General features: G+C 51.0%; 1 protein-coding gene across 8 annotated transcripts in view; it reads right to left on the bottom strand.

The window, feature by feature from the left end:
* Window positions 1-19,991, bottom strand: part of PPCDC (phosphopantothenoylcysteine decarboxylase) — a 104,954-nt gene that overhangs the window by 67,389 nt on the left and 17,574 nt on the right. For 3 of the 8 annotated variants that reach the window (XM_063716221.1, XM_002825680.4, XM_054532917.2), the window contains 4 exons: window positions 16,184-16,279; window positions 15,205-15,333; window positions 11,005-11,173; window positions 5,520-10,574 (listed from right to left, as the gene is read on the bottom strand). The exons of 1 other annotated variant lie outside the window; for it this stretch is intronic. In XM_063716221.1, the coding sequence (XP_063572291.1) occupies window positions 10,489-10,574; window positions 11,005-11,173; window positions 15,205-15,333; window positions 16,184-16,279 (480 nt within the window). In that variant the 3' untranslated portion in view covers window positions 5,520-10,488. Of the gene's footprint in view, window positions 1-5,519; window positions 10,575-11,004; window positions 11,174-15,204; window positions 15,334-16,183; window positions 16,280-19,991 lie in introns of those variants that run through there. 4 more of the 8 variants (XR_008514220.2, XM_054532915.2, XM_009250032.3 and 1 more) reach the window with 3 other exon arrangements.

Genomic DNA, 19,991 nt, shown 5'->3' with positions numbered 1-19,991 from the left:
TCCCAGCAATTTGAGGGCTGAGGCAGGAAGACTGCTTGGGTGTGGTGGCTCTCACCTGTGGTCCTGGCTACTCCTCTGGTGGCTGAAGTGCGAGGAACACCTGAGTCCAGGGAAGTCGAGGCTGCAGTGAGCCATGATTGCACCACTGCACTCCAACCTGGATGAGAGTAAGACCCTGTCTCTTAAAAAAATTTTATTTACTTTTTTTTTGAGATGGAGTCTCACTCTGTCGCCCAGGCTAGAGTGCAGTGGCACGATCTCGGCTTACTGCAACCTCTGCCTCCCGGGTTCAAGCAATTCTCTGCCTCAGCCTCCTGAGCAGCTGGGATTACAGGCACTCACCAACATGCCCAGCTAATTTTTTATTTTTAGTAGAGACGGGGTTTCGCCATCTTGGCCAGGTGGGTCTTGAACTCCTGACCTTGTGATTCACCTGCCTCAGCCTCCCAAAGTACTGGGATTACAGGTGTGAGCCACCGCGCCTGGCCAAAAAAATTTTTTAATTAAAAAAATTTTATGTCTGGTCAGGACCTAGTTAAAGTTAAAAAAAAAATTTTTTTAATTTTAAAGAGAGGGCCGGGTGCAGTGGCTCACGCCTGTAATCCCAGCACTTTGGGAGGCCGAGGCGGGTGGATCATGAGGTCAGGAGATCGAGACCATCCTGGCTAACACGGTGAAACCCCGTCTCTACTAAAAATACAAAAAAAATTAGCCAGGTGTGGCGGTCCGTGTCTGTAGTCCCAGCTACTTCGGGAGGCTGAGGCAGGAGAATGGCATGAACCCAGAAGGCGGAGCTAGCAGTGAGCCGAGATAGCGCCACTGCACTCCAGCCTGGGCGACAGAGCGAGACTCCATCTCAAAAAAAAAAAAAAAGAAAAAAGAAAAAAAAGAAAATTTAAAGAGAGAAAGAAAGCATCTTCAGCATCCATGTGTTCATGTTCAACCCATGTTGGCTGCTTCCAAGTCCATTGCTATGGCTGGTAACATTGTTTTGCCTACACAGATGGAAGGCACCTTTGAATTCACCTTTGAACGCTCCTTCCTCTTCCAGGAATCCAGAGGCCTGAAAGGGAGTCTGCTGGGCCTCCAGTCCCTAAGGACCTGCTGTCTACGCTAGCAGGCAAAGCGTCACCATGTAATCTCAGCAGATAAAGCCACCATGAGATGAGCCCATTGCAGCAAGGGAATGACATGCTCCCAGATTCCACCTGGATTAGCTGCATGTCCTCCAAAAGCCCTGAAGCTCACATATCTGCCTCTTGTCCTCACACCCACCCACTCCCCACATTCCTTTGCTATGAGACAACTGGTAGTTCTTCTGGCCTGATCATTCCCATTGCCTTGCCTCAGGGGGTCCAAACCTGGCTTAAATACTGTAGAATATTTGGTTCCACCAGGAAGCTCTCAGTGTAAACAACTTGTCAGTTATTGGGGTTGATTCTTTGCTCAGAGGCAGTTGCGTGACACTTAGGATTTTCATCCTGCCCTAGAAACCACAATACATGAAGGAAGGAAGCCATGAGAAGAAAAAGGTAATGAAGGAGCTGTCCAGTTGGGACTGAAAGGGCAGGCATCTGGGGGTGTTGATGCGTGGTGGAAGGGGTGTTTCAACTGATCCCAAGGAGGTAAATGCAAATAAGGGTAGAAGTCCTGTGCAGGAGCCTGTTTGCAGGTAGCTGTAGGGCAGAAAGAGAAAACCCTAGCACACTGCACTGGCTGTGTGGCCCTCAGTTTCTTGTCTATAAAACAGCTACATATGCTAATTGACTCCATCGTGAAGCTGTTACGTGAGGAGGGTGAAATGAGATCAAAGAAACACTTGGCAATATGGAGAACATGTAACACGTACCCATAACCCAAGTCTTATCTAGGGCTCCACACAGTTCAGTCCTGCTCAGCTGCACTCAGAGAATCACACATTGCAAAGGGCTTTAAAAAGAACCTCGATCACAATTGTTGCAGTGAGCTGAGATCGCGCCACTGCATTCCAGCCTGGCGACAGAGCAAGATTCCATCTCAAAAAAAAAAAAGAACCTTGGCTGGCTGCGGTGGCTCACGCCTGTAATCCCAGCACTTTGAGAGGCTGAGGTGGGCGGATCACAAGTTCAGGAAATCAACATCATCCTGGTTAACACGGTGAAACTCCATCTCTACTAAAAATACAAAAAATTAGCTGGGCATGGTGGTGGACACCTGTAGTCCCAGCTACTCAGGAGGCTGAGACAGGAGAATGGTGTGAACCCAGGAGGTGGAGCTTGCAGTGAGCCGAGATCGCGCCCCTGCACTCCAGCCTGGGTGACAGATCGAGACTCTGGCTCAAAAAAAAAAAAACAAAAAGACTCCTTCACTTCTCCATTTGTTCCCATCTTCCCAGTTCTGTATCTCAATCTATTTTTCTTTTTTTTTTTTTTTTTTGTTTGAGACGGAGTCTTGCTCTTGTCATCCAGGCTGGAGTGCAATGGCATGATCTCGGTTCACTGTAACCTCTGCCTCCCAGGTTCAAGTGATTCTCCTGCCTCAGCCTCCCGAGTAGCTGGGATTACAGGCGCCCGCCACCACCCAGCTAATTTTTGTATTTTTTAAGTAGAGACAGGGTTTTGCCATGTTGGCCAGGCTGGTCTCAAACTCCTGACCTCGTGATCCACCCGCCTCGGCCTCCCAAAGTGCTGGGATTACAGGAGTGAGTCACCGCCAATCTGTTTTTCTAATCCCACACCACAAAGTGCCCAGGAACCACGGGACAGATTGTTTTTGTTTTTGTTTTGTTTTGTTTGAGATGGAGTCTCATTCTGCCGCCCAGGCCGGAGTGCAGTGGTGCGATCTCAGCTCACTGCAACCTCTTCCTCCCAGGTTCAAGCAATTCTCCTGCCTCAGCCTCCTGAGTAGCTGGGATTACAGGCATGCACCACCACACTTGGCTAATTTTGTATTTTTAGTAGAGACAGGGTTTCACCATGTTGACCAGCCTGGTCTTCAACTCCTGACCTTAATTGATTTGCCCACCTTGGCCTCCCAAAGTGCTGGGATTACAGGCATGAGCCACTGCGCCTGGCCACAAAGACAGATTGAACAATACTGTGAGGTCAGGAGAGAGAAAAAAACTATACTATAATAAGCAAAGCAAAATTATTTTTCATGGGTGGGGCTGAAGATTGCTATAAATCTTGCACCGACACACACATACAGTGTCATTTAGTCTCCCTCCCTCCACTGGCCACAAGGACAGTGGGTTGTTTTTTGTTTGTTTGTTGGATATTGTGTTTTCTTTTGTTTTTAGTACACACCACCTTTGGAAAAGACCGTGGTTTTTACAGTTTTTAATGGTGTTGATTTTTCTTCACATTGTTACTCACTTTTGTCACCCCTTTTCCAGAATCAGGGGTGTGGTCAAGGCCTTCAGCACAACCTAGATTCCCCTTCTCAGCATCCTGGCTTCCTCCTAGACTCCAGCTTCTCAATCCACACCCAATCTGTTCTGCACATACCGCCCCGCTGATCTTGACCACACGCCACACTCACCATGTGCCTCCCCTACTGAACAGCTCCCAACCTCCCCAGCACGTGGAGCCTGAGCTTCTCCCTAGGTGTCCTACAACAAGCACATGGCAGCATGTCTTCACCCTTTGTATCCTTGGTCCTCCTGTAAGCCCCAGCCCAAGTTCTGGTCCGTCCAGGGGACCCATCCTGACTGCTCAATTCTGAAGCAGAGTCCATGCCACACAGTCTCACTTTCATTGTTTGCTGTTATTTGATCACTGTGAGTCTTTCTCCCATAAGAACATAAGCTCCTTGAGATCAGGGATCTCAAAGGTTTATTAAAAGCACACAAGGATACTCAAAATTCATTTTCCTCTGTTAGCTTGTGACAAGAAAAGCAGACCCATTTCTACTCCAAAGGCCTTGATGAATATCTTCAGGCCAGGCACTGTGGCTCATGCCTGTAATCACAGCACTTTGGGAGGCCAAGGCAGGAGCATCACTTGAGTCCAGGAGTTCATGACCAACCTGGGCAACATGGTAAAACCCCATCTCTGCAAAAAATAAAAAATTAGCCAGGCATGGTGGCATGTCCCTGTAGTCTCAGCTACTGGGGAGGCTAAGGTGGGAGGATCGATTGAGCCCTGGAGTTCAAGGCTACAGTGAGCTGTGATTGTGCCACTGCACTGCAGTCAGCCCAGGTAACAGAGTGAAACCCAGTCTCAAAACAAAAAGAAAATTTCCAGATGCCTCTGCCAAGTCTTTGTGTTTGTTTGTTTGCAATAACTCCCTGCCATCATTTTTAAGAACTTCCAGATAAAGAACAGAAAGAGGCCAGGCTCACACCTATAATCCCAGCACTTTGGGAGGCTGAGGCAGGCGGATCACTTGAGGCCAGGAGTTCAAGACTAGCCTGGCCAACATGGTGAAACTCCATATCTACCAAAAATAGAAAAATTAGCTGGGCCGTGGTGGCGGGTGCCTGTAGTCCCAGTTACTCGGGAGTCTAAGATGGGAGGATCACTTGAGCCCCAGAAACTCAAGGCTGCAGTGAGCTGTGATTGTGCCACTACACTCCAGCCTGGATGACAGAGTGAGGCCTTGTCTTAAAAAACAAACAAAAAGAGCAGAAAAATCGCTTTTTATATTTTTATTTATTATTATTAATTTTTTTAGAGACAGAGTCTCACTCCTCACCCAGGCTGGAGTGCACTGGCATGACCATAGCTCACTGCAGCCTTGGATTCCTGGGCTCAAGCAATCTTCCCACCTCAGCCTCCTAAGTAGCTGGGAATACAGGCGTGTGCCACCATGTCCAGTTAGTTGTGTTTCTTTTGGTAGAGATGGAGTCTCACTGTGTTGCCTAGGCCTGTCTCAAACTTCTGGTCTTAAACTGATCCCTCTGCCTTGGCCTCCCAAAATGTTGGGATTACAGGTGTGAGCCACTGTGCCTGACCAGAAGGAACTCTTTTTAAAATGTATTTATTGATTTTGTGGTAGATAGTATATTCATCTGGCCCAACAATTAAAAATGAAGTCACCTCCTATCTTTTTTTTTTTTTTTTGAGACGGAGTCCTGGCCTGCCTCCTATCTTTGTTTCTCAACCACTCAGTTAGTTCCCCTGCCAAGAGAAAAACAATAGACAATGTTTTTCTCTGTTTATCTTTTTAAAGGCATTTGATGCATACACAAGGCAGTAAGAATATATCCTCCTTTTCTTTCCCCACCCTCATTTTTTCTACACAAGCGTGCATGTGACACACATTCTTCTGCACTTTGCTTTTTCTGTTTAACAATGTACCTCAGAAATCTTCCCAAATCAGCTTCCTCAACACTTTGTTTTATGGTTGTGTAGAGTTCCAGTGTATGAAGGAACACTAATTTATTTACCCAATCTCCTGGCTGTTAGATAGTGAGGGTGTTTCCGGTCTTTTAGTACCATATATGAGGCTGCAATAAATCTCCTGTTCAGACATAATGTCATACAACTGAGTGTATCTGTGGGACAAATCCCTAGAAGCAGAATTGCTAGGTCAAAGAGTAAGGTGCATATGTAATTTTTTTTTTTTTTTTTTTTTTGAGACAGAGTCTTGCTCTGTCGCCTAGGTTGAAGTGCAGTGGTACAATCTTGGCTCACTGCAACCTCCACCTCCCAGGTTGATGCGATTCTCCTGCCTCAGCCTCCTGAGTAGCTGGGATTACAGGCGTGTACCATCACGCCTGACTTTTTGTATTTTTAGTAGAGATGGGGTTTCGCCATGTTGCCAGGCTGGTCTCGAACTCCTGAGCTCAGCCAATCTGCCCGCCTTGGCCTCCCAAAATGCTGGAATTACAGGCGTGAGCCACCGTGCCTGGCCTGGTCTTTCAGTACCATATACAAGCCTGCAATAAATCTGTTTAGACATAATGTCATAGAAGTGAGTGTATCTGTGGGACAAATCCCTAGAAGTAGAATTGCTGGGTCAAAGGGTAAGGTGCATACGTAGTTTTGATAGATACTCCCAGATTGTTCTCCAGTGAAGCTGCCATCAATTTACGCCCCTACCAGCAATGCATGAGGGCAACAATTCCCCACACCCCCGCCAGTCAAACAGGCAAATGCTTTAGGTCTAGCTTGATTTGCACCACTCTCCTCATGAATGTGGCTGAGTAGCTGTTTAAGGGCCCTTTGTGTGACTGGGTTTTTGGTTTTGTTTTTTGTTTTTAATGTGAATTCTTTGTATCTTCTGCTCACTTTTTAATGCGTGTTCTTGGTCTTTTTTTTCTTTTTCCTTTTTTTTTTTTGAGACAGAGTCTTGCTCTGTCACCCAGGCTGGAGTTCAGTGGCATGATCTCAGCTTACTGCAACCTCCGCCTCTCGGGTTCAAGCAATTCTCCTGCCTGAGCCTCCCAAGTAGCTGGGACTACAGGCATGCACCACCATGTCTGGCTAATTTTTTGTATTTTAGTAGAGACGGGGTTTCACCAGGTTGGCCAGGCTGGTCTCAACTCCTTGAGCTCAGGCAATCTACCCACCTCGGCCTCCCAAAGGGCTAGGATTACAGGTGTGAGCTATTGTGCCCGGCCCTTGGTCTTTTTGTCATCAATGCATAGGAGCTCTTTATATATTAGGAGAATCAGCCCTTTGTTTATGAGCTGCAGATAATTTCCCCAGCATGTTGTCCTTTGACCTTGACTTTGGGTTGTTGCTCAGTGAACCTATTTTTCTATAGTCAAATTTATCAATCTTTGCTTTTGTGGTTGCTAAATTTTGTCTCTCGCACAGAAAGGAGCAGGAACCAATAGCCCCAACACACACACCACTTTTTTGGTCGGTACAAGCTTGGAGTGACTTGCTGAGTTCTGTAAGGAAGAGGACAACTCCTGCTCTCCAAGAGAACCCAATGTTAAGAGGACACAAAGTAAACTGACAATTACAATTCTGTTGTAATAAATAGTGGTGGCCAGGCACAGTGGCTCACTCCTGTAATTCCAGTACTTTGGGAGGCCGAGGCAGGAAGATCATGAGGTCAGGAGTTCGAGACCAGCCTGGCCAACATGGTGAAACCCTGTCTCTATTAAAAATACAAAAAAAAAAAAAAAATCTGGCCAGGTATGATGGCTCACGCCTGTAATCCCAGCACTTTGGGAGGCCGAGCCGGGTGAATCACGAGGTCAGGAGATCGAGACCATCCTGGCTAACACGGTGAAACTCTGTCTCTATTAAAAATACAAAAAAAAATTAGCCGGGCATGGTGGCGGGCGCCTGTAGTCCCAGCTACTCAGGAGGCTGAGGCGGGAGAAGTGAGCCAAGATCACACCACTGCACTCCAGCCTGGGCGACAGAGCAAGACATCGTCCAAAAATTAAAAAAAAGAAAAAGAAAAAAAAAAGCTGGGCGTGGTGGTGCACACCTGTAATCCCAGCTTCTCAGGAGGCTGAGGCAGAAGAATTGCTTGAACCTGGGAGGCAGAGTTTACAGTGAGCTGAGATCGCACCACTGCACTCCAATCTGGGCGAAAGAATGAGATTCCATCTCAAAAAAATAAATAAATATAAAAAAAAATAGTGGGAAGCACCATGGCAACCTGAGCAAGGAGGTTGCAGTTGGCCAGGGAAGGCTTTCCAAAGGAGGTAGCACCCAGGTACATCCACAGGCATGTGTGGCAGTCAGTCTTGTCCCAGTAAAAGCAGCAGCATGTACACAGGCAAGAGGCCTCGCCAGTTCAAGGTTGTCTAGTCTGGCAAGAGAATAGAGAGCCCTTCAGGGTTGGCGTGTGGTAAAGGGCAGTGCTAGAAGGGTAGGCAGGAGCCAGATCACAAAGGGCCAGGTGTGTACTGCCCAGGAGTCTGGGCCTGACCTGAGGCAGTGCAGAGGCAGTGCAGAGGCAACAGCAGCACCTGACCAGTAGGGTGCAGGAAGGGCTGGAGGCGGCCCAGGATGGAAGCTGGGCCTTGGTTTGGAGGCTTCTGCCTCCCACCCAGCAGCATCCACAGCAGCCTTGAAGGGCTCATGGCTGCCACAAAAGACTGCACATTTCAGACCCAAATGTTCTATTCTCTGAAACTTCCAGAATTCTATAAAAAATCATCAGGGAGGCTAGAATCTTCTCTGAGAAACATTTCTCCCCAAGACGAAGGTAACTTCAAGTGCTTGGACCCCTCGTGGGGAAAGCAGTGATTGTCACTCCCCACTTAGCACCTCTTTGGCAGATGGGGCCAGCTAAATGCAGCATCTGCTCCTCTTAGCTCCAGTCTGGCTCAGGGAACAGCTGGGCTCTTTAGGCCCAGCCCAGACCCATTCATCCAGACTCCCCACCTTCAAAATGGGCAGCAGGGATGCAGGACTGCTGTGGGTGGGAGATGGAGAGGCGAACCCCCAGGGACAGCTGGCCCGAGTCCACAGGGATATATGTTCCCTTCTAGCCAACAAGGCGCAGTCCTGCTGAGCAGCCACAGCTGTTTTCAGAGCTCTGGGACAGTGGCCTGCAAACTTCCCTGCTCCCATGGCCTTTTCACACAGGCACTTTGTGGTTGAGCTCCCTGGGTGACTGCCTTCCCTAAAATCCCTGGCATAGATCCTCGCACACGATGAATACTCAGAAAATGGTATCAGTTTCTGTTAAAATTGGGAAGCGGCTGGGCGCGGTGGCTCACACCTGTAATCCCAGCACTTTGGGAGGCCATGGCCAGCAGATCACTTGAGGTCAGGAGTTCGACATCAGTCTGGCCAACATGGTAAAACCCATCTCTACAAATAATACAAAAATAAGCTGGGCGTAGTGGCGGGCACCTGTAATCCCAGCTACTCAGGAGGCTGACGAGGGAGAATGGCTTGAGCCGTGATCACGCCACTGCACTCCGGCCTTGGGGACAGAGCGAGACTCCATCTCAAAAAATAAATAAAAATAAAATTGGGAAGCCTCACCATTTACAGGAAACCCTGTAAATGGACTTTTGGGACCGTCTCTGGGTTTCAGTTACCCAGGTTCTCCCCATGCCCCATCCCTAAACCAGCCAAAGAAGTTGGTTCTTGATGCTACCATTTTAGTTATAGTTTATTTTGTGCCCTAAGGCAATTTTATCCCAAAGGGTCACCTGGTGAAGTCAAGTGCTGTTGAGATAAAGGCTGTGGAGGCTGCTGGAGCATTGATTCCAGCCAGCGGGCTTCCTGGTCCCCTCAAGGCACCTCTACTCTCAGTGCTCTCAGAGCCCACATGGTATGTCCCTCACACCTGGCCTGGAAGCCAGAGGGCAGGAAGCCAGCCTCAGCCTCAGCTCCAAATACGCAGACAAGCCCTCCCCGCTGCAACCACACCAAATGGCAATTAGGTCAAAAGCTGGGTAGCAGAGGGTTTCTGGGCCAGAGTGCATGGTGTCTCTGGATCTACTTCCCTTGCTCATGTGTACTAGGGGGTAGGGAGGCACAGACACCCAGGCCCCTGCCTCAGGTCCAGCAAAGCTGAAAGGATGAGAACAGAGGAAACCAAGAAGCAGGCAAGAGGCCTGGGACCCAGGGCAGGGTCAACCCTCCTGGCTGCTTACCTGTCACTTGCATAAAGGGACGTGTCAACTTAGCATCCAGGATTTCCTTTTTCCCAAAATGAGACAGGGCATTGCAGTAAATGCTAGGAAAGCTCTCTGGCATATATGCATGCCTAGTTTTAACTTCCATTGATTTGACATTTACTATGTTCCAGGCACTCGGTGGCATGGGTATTCTGCACACATAATTTCACTGAATCCTCTCAACAACTCCCTGAGGGTAGGATAACAAGATAGCTGAGGAAAGTGAAGGTCAGGAAGGCTAAGTCCTGAACCAAACTGCCACTGCTAGTAAGCGGCAGAGCTGGGATTGGAACTAGGGGCTGTCTGGCTTCAGATCTCTATCCTTAACCACCATGTTATACGGGGACTAAAGAGTGCTGGTGAGTTGTCAACCCAGACCCTTCCCTAGCCACACCTGGCAACACCCCCTGATCTCTGGGACCACAGTTGGGTTGTAGGGAAAGAATGGAGTCTCCTAAATGGTGATTTTTCTTTATTTCCTCGCACCTTCAATCTCATGACATGGTCTGCAGGAAACCTCAGAGTCCTGCCATCTCACAGGCTTCACTGATCGCATGGCACCTGGGCACCCCGCCAAAGAGCTGAAACTCCCAAGGCTCAGCCAGGACTCTCCAGCTGTGGTGTTTCTAAAAGTCGTTCTGGGTGAGATGTAGAGCCGAGTTTTCCCAGTCGCTCAGTCCTCCTCCCGTGAGGACAACACTGCTTGCTCTCCTGGCTTGCCTCACCCATCCAGGAAAAGGCGGGGAGGGGCTCTAGGCAGCGGCCTCTCCTGGTTAAAAGAAGCTGAGACCTGGGTCTTCCGTCCAGTTTAACCTGGAGCAGGCCCGGCCCCTGGGCAGGCTCAGAGCAGGCCCCCCATTCAGCAAATGAGGGTATCCTCCTATTTTGCCAACATCCATCTTCACCGACTTGGCCTGAACCCATTCTGAGTACAGAGGGACACTCATGACAGAAATCCCAGGTCAACTCTGCTGGAAGCCACTGCGCTGGAAGAGGACTTCTTTCACTTTGTCCACGATGGTCCCCACTTCAGCCATGGCCCCCAGACCTGGGAGCAAAATTCCGCTGTGGCCAGACAGGCCAACAGTGCCTGTAGCCCTGCAGACCCCTGCCCATTGCTCCCTGAGTGCTCCACCCAGAGCCCAAGGCCTGAGAGGGCAAGGTCTGTCTTTGCCTGAGCCAGACACATCAGATCTCTCCTGAGACCCCTGGCGAGACCCTGGGACTCGTTCCAGTAGCCATCCTTAACTGCGTGTGGGCTGCGTGCCAGGGACTCTACCAGGTACTTTACACATTCCATCCCATTTTACCCTACCAATCTGGAGGCAGGAATTACGATTCCCATTTTCCAGCTGAGAAGGCTAAGCTCAGAGAATGGTTTGCTAAGGTCATTAACAGGCCAGGAACTGAACTGAGATATGATCCCAAAGCTGAGCCCCTTCTACAGCCCTGGGCTATAAGCCTGGCAAGACACCCACCTTCATCTCCACACACCAGCTTCTTGGCCACACAGGGGATCTCGACATAGCCAAAGACCTTGAGCTGGTCTACCTGCTGCACTGTGATCGGGTGCTCCCACATGGCGGTGTTCATGGCCGGGCAGAAGAGCAGGGGCTTGCTGCGGTCCCAGGCCCGGATGACGCAGGTCTGTGAAGAAGGCCAGGGAAGTGGGGGTCTTGCTACTCTGTCTGCCACCCTCCCCGCCGCCCTCCAGACCCTGCAGCCAGCAGTCCAGCTGTAGGCTTGAGATGACTGGGCATAGCCTGCCTGCAGGGAGCTGTCTCGTCCCTCAGGGGTGGGAGCTGTGTCTCCTCGCCTCTCTCTACCTCCCCACAGGCTCTGGCACAGGATCCTACAAACAGGAGGTGCTCAACCAACGCTCAGACCTCCAGCAGGTATCCCTGTGCCTAAGCCTCCTCCAGGTAGGCTCACACCTCCTGGGAAAAGCAACCCTGGGGAGCAGAAGGCAGGCTTTTTTGGTTACACCAGAAAGCAAAGGACCAGGCTGCTCCTCAGGTGGGGCCCATCTACCCGACATCAGCTCTCCGAGGCCAACTAAAGTCTGGCAATGAAAACATCTGCCATTACCAAAACCTTCTCATGTATAGGATCTCATTAACCCTCACTGAGACCTTATAAAGAAGGTGCTGTCCCATTTCACAGATAGGGAGCTGCTCCCTGAGCGGTAAGCAGTCACCCAAGCCCACACCCAGACAATGGGGGCCACCCAGGCAATGTTCCACTGCACAGCCTCACCATCTCCCAAATCCAGGCCGTCCCACCAAGCCACAGACCTGAGCAGTTGTGAAAGGAGCCATCCAGCTCACAGTCCTTTGTGCCACGGACTTTGAAATTACGTAGCCCTGAGTTCAAATCCCGGCTGTGCTCTGTATTACTAGCTGTGAGAACCTGGACATGAGACTGAAGGCCAGGGCCTGGCTTCCTCTCTAGAAAGGTCCCTCCCTGGGCAGCTGTGAGGACTGAGGTGAGAATGGCTACAAAGCTCTGAGCGCAGGGCCAGGCACAAAGCACAGGCTCCAGGGCAGTGACTCCTGGGCTTCCCACAGGCATAGGCTCCCTGGGCTGGGGGCCGCCTGGGGGAGAGAGAAGCTCCCAGTGCTCTGACTACCCCAGACACCTCTTCCAGGGCTGTGAGCCCCTCAGGGTAACAGGCTGGAAACCCCTCCCCTGAAGGGAAGCTCATCTGGGAAAAGAGTGAAGGAGTCCAGAGAACAATGCCCCGACAGGCCAGGACCAGCACCTCCCCCAAGTCCCAGGGACAGGGAGGAAGCAGGACAGCAAACAGCCCTGGGACCTGGCTGCTTGCATCAGCCACCAGCATTAGTTTCCCACCAAGCCCTCTCAATACGGCAGCCAGGCTATGAGTGGACAGTTTCAGTCACACTTCCTCTTGGCTCCATGCCACCTGCTGCTTCTGCAGAAATCAAGAGCATACCTAGAAGAGTCGCTCCACTGTGTGCAGGGCAGGAGCAAGGGCTGGGCTGGGCTTTCTAAGTGCCCTCAAAGCAAAGCACACCAACCAGGGTGAAAACCAGCACTCCATCTCCTCTCAGACAAGCCTCAGCTACTCTGAACCCACAAAAGCAGGCAGGAGGAGAAGAGAGCCTCGGTTCCCACAGTGACATCTCTTTGGCCAGTGCTGTGTTCAACATTTCAGGCTCTGCCCCTGGGAATTCACGTGGGCAGGGGAGAAGGCCTGGATGCCAGTCAGAAGACCGGCTCCTAGCCAGACTGGTGACCCAGAGAGATTGTCTGCTCTTTCTAGGTCCGACTGCCTGTTTAGCACAAATAGGCCAGGGCCTTAGTGGGCTAGAGGACAGAGCGACATGGGCCTGGAGGCCAGGAGCATGGTCACACCTAGCATGCTGCCCTCACAGCACCCCATGTCCTGGGCACTGGAAAAGGAGGTCTGTGGAGGGAGGAGCAGGCTCAACTTCCTTTCAGGGATGTAGGGAGAAAACAGCTACAGAGAGAGGACACAGCCACAGGCCACCAATGCCCACACTTCAAACTTTGTAAAATTTGAGATTTGTTGAAATGTTTGTGACTTCAAGGGAAAACCTTTGAGGCAAATGATCTGGGGGCTGGTCTCGGGAACATGTTTCACTTCCCAGCCAACTCTGGAGGAGGGAAGCCCAGGGATTTCATGAAGTGATGGCAGCTTAGAAGGAAAAGGGGAAGCAGAGCTTGCAGGAAGAAGGAAAGCGCCATTGCAGAGCTGGCCCAGGCCAGGGCTTAGCTCCCAGAGGCCAGTACTTTGTCACACCAGCTGCTGCTGACCCGCCAGCAGGGAGCCTGGAGATTTGGTGAGACGGTGCTGGCCACACACAACTCTGACCCAATTTGATGAGAGCAGCCAGGAAACTCAACTGTTCTAGCTGAAGCTGCCATGTCAGTTGTGGCACCAGTGCTGCTGGGAAGCCTTTTTGTTTTTTTAAGGCAGAGTCTCACCTCTGTAGCCCAAGCTGGAGTACAGTGGCACAATCACAGCTCACTGCAGCCTTGACCTCCTGGGCTCAAGCGATCCTCCCACCTCAGCCTCCTGAGTAGCTGAGGACCACAGGCATGCACCACCACACCTGGCTAATTTTTTTTGTATGTTTTGTAGAGATGGAGTTTCACCATGTTGCTCAGGCTGGTCTCAAACTCCTGGGCTCAAGCAATTTTACTGCCTCAGCCTCCCAAAGTGCTGGGGTTATAGGCATGAGCCACCACGCCTAGCCTTTTCCCTTTTTTTTTTTTTTTTTTTTAAATAGAGACAGGGTCTTGCTATGTTGCCCAGGCTGGAGCGCACTGGTTATTCTGGCTATTCACAGGCACAATCAAGGGGCACTGCAGCCTAGAACTCCTGGGCTTAAGCGACCTCAGCCTCCCAAGTAGCTGGGACTATAGGGAAAGCCTTCTTGATGACATTGCACCCAGGCTCTCTCTTCTCTGCACTCCCTACCCCTGCTCCTGGCCACACAAGTTGTTCTTCTGCTCACCCTGTGCTCTTATTCAAATGATGCTTAAATCACTGGCAGATTCTTTGAGGAGTGCCTTAAGAGCCCATTGACAAGTATACAAGAACACTAATCTGTGACCCCAAAAAACATCCTGTCCCAGCTTCATCATCCACCTTCTTCACCACATGAAACTCTGAAAAACTCCCAGCTACTCGCAAAAGTAAAACTGCTAGTTACCGCATACATGCAGTAAGTATTTATTGGATGTCTACCACAGGCCCAGCACTATGCAAGGTGGTGACTCCATAGTCAAAGGACTGACTGGGGTCATTCAGGACTGTACCCCTCACCAGAGGATACTCCCTTCCCAACGGCATGGGTGATCAAGCCTGGCATTCTCCTTCCAGCCTGGCATTCTCCTTCCAGCCTGGGAGCTCCCTGTGTCCTGTGAGGCTCTCAGCACAGACCCCAGTACAGTATGTGGTAGGCGAAAGCTCAATAAATGAGGTGGGGGGTGGCAATTAGGGAGAGGGAGGAGAGAAATCACACCCAAATCTTCCCAGGACGATCATATAAACAAAGGCAGCTCCCCTTTAAGGGCAACAGCTCCCTGGAGGCATCTTAGGCCTAGGACAGTGCCTGCTTTGGACAGCTGGACTTCCATTTCTCCCTACCACCCATCGGCTCTCGCCACTGCCCGTCTTTCTCCCCCCTTCCCCTCTAAGCTTCCCCTAATATATAGGAAAGTTACAAGGGCGATAATGTGTATATGAGCCATCTATGAAGAAGTGAACCCCCAATCACATTGCCCACGTGTATACCCAGATCTGCGGAGAAGGCAGAGCTGAAGCGGGAGGTGATGGGGCTGGGCAGAGACAGTGGAAGAGCACACCCAGGCAGCCAACGGGGAGGGACAAAGAGCAAGGAACAAGGGTCTTCCTGTGGGCACCTGGCTGGGTGCCAAGGGCAGGGGAGAGGGGGACACTCCTGGGGAGCAGTGGCAGGTCACGCTGACCCATCAGGACCAGGGCTGTGCCCACGTGCTACGGAGAAGGTGAGAGCACTGGGGGCGATGTGGGGAATGGCAGAGCACGATCTCCCTGGGCAGACCGGGGCCCCACAGCAGCAGGTCTCCTTGTACAAGGATGTCTGCAGCTCAGCAAACTGGGTGTGAGGCCCAGGGAGGGACGAGGGCACCAGGACATCACTCACAAGCAAGTTGTCACAGATGCCACTGGCCACCTTCCCCAGAGTGTTGGCATCAAGAGGAGCTACCAGCAAGAGGTCTGCCCACCTCCGCAGGTCAATGTGCAGAACTGGGTCACAGCGGCTCTTCCACATCTGGCAGAGGGAAGAAAAAGGGGTCAGTGTGGAGGAAGCGGGATGCAGCGCCAAGGCAGGCCAGGTACGGTAAGTCAGGAGACTGAAGAACCCACTGACTTGCCCTGCCCAGGCCAACCTCCGTTCCCTCCTGCAGCTAAGCTGGTGAGCGCTAGCCATGGAGCCAGTAGCCGAGAGAACCAGGCCTGAGGAAACAAGTGCCCCTTGTCTCTCTGAGATATTCCCTTCATGGTTTGGCTTTCAAGAGAACTGACATCTGGCAGGGAGCTCCCGGCCTGTCTGCTTGAGGCGGATGCTTGGGTTGTCCAAGCCAGTGGAAAGCTCCGGGGCAGTGAGAAATGGAGGGGGTGGGCGCGGGGAAGACAGGCCAGCCGGAAATGTTCTAGGCTAAGAATGTTTGAAAATGCCTGGCAGGGAACCCCTGTGAGGCCCACACTCAGCGTCTGGTGAATCAGCCAGTGCCCACCCATCCGCAGGGGAGATGCAGCAGAGCCCGGCGGCCGTGGGAAGTGAGGCGTTCTCTTCAGCCCTGACGCCAGGAGCCACGTGGACAAGGGTGGTGGGAACAGAGCTCCTCTGTGGTTTCATCAGCCCAGATAAGTACAAGGACACTCAATCTCAGGCACCAGGCCAAAGCCCAGCTCTGCCTGGGCCGGGAGGAGACTAGGGCCTCCTGCAGGCCAGAAGCTAGACAGATGTTTTCTTCATCGCCTCTGCCCAGAGGGCCCTGACCACGGACTTGAGCCCAGCCTGTCTGTTCCAGCTGCCAGACCAGAGGCCGCAGGGAGGACTGTTCTGTCCTGCTGGTGGAAACTCAATGGAACTCAGCCCAGGGGGCCCCAGCACTGACCTCCCATTCATCAGCGTCGCTGTAGAGGGTGACAGGAATGTCCTGGGGGCTGTAGAAATGTTTGGCTCTCTCAGTTGTGACCACTGCTACTTCCAGCTGTCACCAAGAAAAAGGGGGTGGCGGGGAGGGAGGAAGAAACTGTTACCAGAGCCACAGGCCTGGAGGCCACAGGAGGGTCAGGGCAGGCAAGTGCTGTCTTCACAGGCTGGCTTTAGAGAGGACTTCCCTTCTTAGCTGCAAGCCCCATGTCTGCTTAGCTACTTCTGCTGTCACCCAAAGGTCAGGCCCTACCAGGTGTGGCTGTTTCACTTCCCTATCTGAGGGGCTGCTGAGGAATGAGTCACCAACTGCCCGTATATACAAAGCTGCAAGCTCCTGCCACTCGGGCAGAGGTAGGCCCAGTGGCAGAGGCACGCAAGTGACAGGAAAGGAAGTCAAGGCCAGGGCCACAGAGGCCACAGCAGCCAAGAGGGGCCACCCAAGGAGGCTCATAGGTCCTGAGTTCTGTGCCACACAGCAGCTCTGCCCTCTGCAGGCCAAGGCGCTGGGGGCTGGGGCACGGCATGTCCTCTGTGCATGCATGCCCCCAAGAGAAAGCAGACAGTATCCCTTCACTTACTTCTAGGAACAAGGCCTCGTGGGCACAGGCTGCAGACAGGCTCCTGGAAAACCCAGCCTGTGTGTGCCCTACACTCATGGGGTGAGAATGAGGTTTACCCGCACACTACCCATTCACTAAAAAATTACTAACGCAAACCAGGGCTGCCTGCAATCTGCTTAACAGAACACACGGCTGTGAGAAACAGCACCCAGGAGTGGGAAGGGCACTAGATGGGTTGGCTATCAATTGTAAAACAAGATTTTTTTTTTTTTTTTTGAGATGGAGTCTCACTCTGTCGCCCAGGCTGGAGTGCAGTGGTATGATCTCGGCTCACCGCAACCTCTGCCTCCCAGGTTCATGCGATTCTCCTGCCTCAGCCTCCCGAGTAGCTGGGATTACAGGTGCATACCACGCCTGGCTAATTTTTGTGTTTTTAGTAGAGACGAGGTTTTTCACCATGTTCGCCAAGCTGGTCTCAAACTCCTGACCTCAGGTGATCCACCTGCCCCAGTCTCCCAAAGTGCTAGTATTACAGGCGTGAGCCACCACACCCAGCCTGTACAACAAGATTTTAGACTAACGAGCTGGCAAAGTACAGGCGCCCAGAGGAAGTAGCTGGTAGGGAGAGGGGGGTGTAGGGAACCACATCTTTGGGGGAAACCAATGAATCAGGAGAGGACATTTGTTTCTCTGGACATTTATCCAGAAGAAAGAAAAGTCAAGGGTGACAAGGACAGAACCATCAACCAGCCAGAGCTATAGTCGTGGGCCATGTCTGGGCCAGACCCAGCCTATAGACATGCTGTTTGGCCTACACAAGATTATTAACATTTTTGAGCCAACATGTCCAAGTTGGAAGATTTCACATAGAAAATTCAATTTCCTGAGTTCTTGTGAAAAGCTAAAGGCTAGGCGCTGCTGGACACACATTCCCACGTGAGAGTGACGTGGTGCCCTAAGGCCTACCTCTCACTCTGTAGGACGTGCCCATGCCAATTCCACCTTGTCTTCCTTCCTCCCTACTGTCTCTCTGGGGCGCCCCCTCCTCGCTTGCTTCCTGCGTATTGTACAGGGCAGGGGGGGTGACACAGCGGCACAACACCTAGGAACAAAGCTAGGACCAAGGGGTAGAAGTCTCAGAGAAGAAGACTGAGGAAGAACTTCAGAAAGTCTGGGGTTCTGAGTTCTATTGTCCATTCTCCATCTCACTTCCCCTTAGGATCTACCATGCCCAGAACCTGCAAAAAAACCTCAAGGACCTTTTCAGAGGTCCGTCACTTATTTATTGATTTACAGACAGGGTCTTACTCCATTGCCCAGGATAGAGTGCAGTTGCATGATCATGGCTCACTGCAGCCTCAACCTCCCTGGGCTCAGGTGATCCTCCCATCTCAGCCTCTTGAGTAGCTGGGACTATAGGTGCATGTCACCATGCCCAGCTAATTTTTTGTATTTTCGGTAGAGACAGTGTTTCACCATGTTGCCCAGAATTATCTCAAACTCCTAGGCTCAAGCAATCCACCCACCTTGGCCTCTCAAAGTGCTAGGATTATAAGCATGAACCACCATGCCCGGCCTAGGGGTCATTTAAACCAAACCCCCACTGAATGCTGGAGTCTCCCTGGGATGGCCCTGAATAAGCCTTGCCCAGTTCTGAGTAAGATGGTAAATGAGCAGGGCTGCATTATCCCTCCCCAGAACCCAGTCCTGGAGAGGCCACTGGGCCAGCACAGGTTGGGAGAGCAGGGCAGGCCAGGGCCATGCTGAAGGCCCTGTCTCTTTCGCGGGGAAGACACAAGACAGTGATAAGGTAAAGGAGAGGGCATAACAAGTTAGGATAACCATAAGAAGAATAACCTTTACCTTTCAAACCCACAGAAGGAAATTCAATCTACACATAAAGGATACGAAAGGAGAAAAAGAAGCAGAGAGAACATATGATAAATCATTTGGCCGGGAGCAGTAATGGGATTACGCTCATGCCTGTAATCCCAGCACTTTGGAAGGCAGAGACAGGCAGACTGCTTGAGCCCTGTTCAACACCAGCCTGGGCAACATGGTGAGACCCCCATCTCTACAAAAAATACAAAAATTAGCGAGGCATGGTGGTGTGCGCCTGTAGTCCCAGCTACATTCGGGAAGCTGAAGTGGGCGGAGCCCTTAAACCCAGGAAGGCAGAGGCTGCAGTGAGCAGAGATCAAGTTACTGCACTCCAGCCTGGGTGACAGGGTGAGACCCTATCTCCAAAAATAAAAATAAAAAAATAAAAAAATAAAAAGCAAGCAAGCATTAAATAAGACAGCATAGGTAAATCCTAATATAATAATAATTATAGTAAATATATAACAGGCTCATCTTCTTGATTAAAACTCAGATTCTCATCTTGGATGTTGTTTAATCCATCAATATGTTGTATAAAAAGATACATTTAAAGCAAAAGAACATATAAAGGTTAAATAGAAGAAAAAGCTTTTAGTTAAATAAGGTAAACTCTGCTCCCTCCCAGAAGCCCACTAAAATAAAAGTAATTTTTTAAAAAAGATCTAAACTCAGTGGCTCACGCCTGTAATCCCAGCACTTTGGGAGACTGAGGCAGGCAGATTGCTTGAGGCCAGGAGTTCAAGACCAGACTGGGCAACGTGGGGAAACCACATCTCTAATACAAAAAAATTAGCCGGCATCGTGGGGCACACCTATAGTCCCAGCTACTCTGGAGGCCAAGGTGGGAGGATCAGTTGAGCCCAGGAAGTCGAGGCTGCAGTGAGCCAAGATCACGCCACTGCACTCCAGCCTCGGTGACAAAGTGAGACCTTGTCAGAGAATAGAAGAGAAGAGAAGAGAACGGCCAGGCACGGTGTCTCACACCTGTAATCCCACTTTGGGAGGCCGAGGTGGGCAGATCACCTGAAGTGGGGAGGTCGAGATCAGCCTGACCAACAAGGAGAAACCCCATCTCTACTAAAAATACAAAATTAGCGGGGTGTGGTGGCGCATGCCTGTAATCCCAGCTACTTGGGAGGCTGAGGCAGGAGAATCGCTTGAACCTGGGAGGTGGAGGTTGCAGTGAGCCGAGATTGCACCATTACACTCCAGCCTGGGCAACAAGAGTGAAACTCCATCTCAAAAAAAAAAAAGAAAGAAAAGAAGTAAATTCTCAAGAACAAAAAGAAGAGGAACAACCACCAACAGCAGTTATGACATGCCAAT

The sequence above is a fragment of the Pongo abelii genome, chromosome 16 (assembly GCF_028885655.2).
Source record: "Pongo abelii isolate AG06213 chromosome 16, NHGRI_mPonAbe1-v2.0_pri, whole genome shotgun sequence".
In the NCBI taxonomy this organism is placed as follows: domain Eukaryota; kingdom Metazoa; phylum Chordata; class Mammalia; order Primates; family Hominidae; genus Pongo; species Pongo abelii.
The sequence above is the reverse complement of the archived record's forward strand: the minus strand, read 5'-3'. Positions and strand labels throughout refer to the sequence as shown.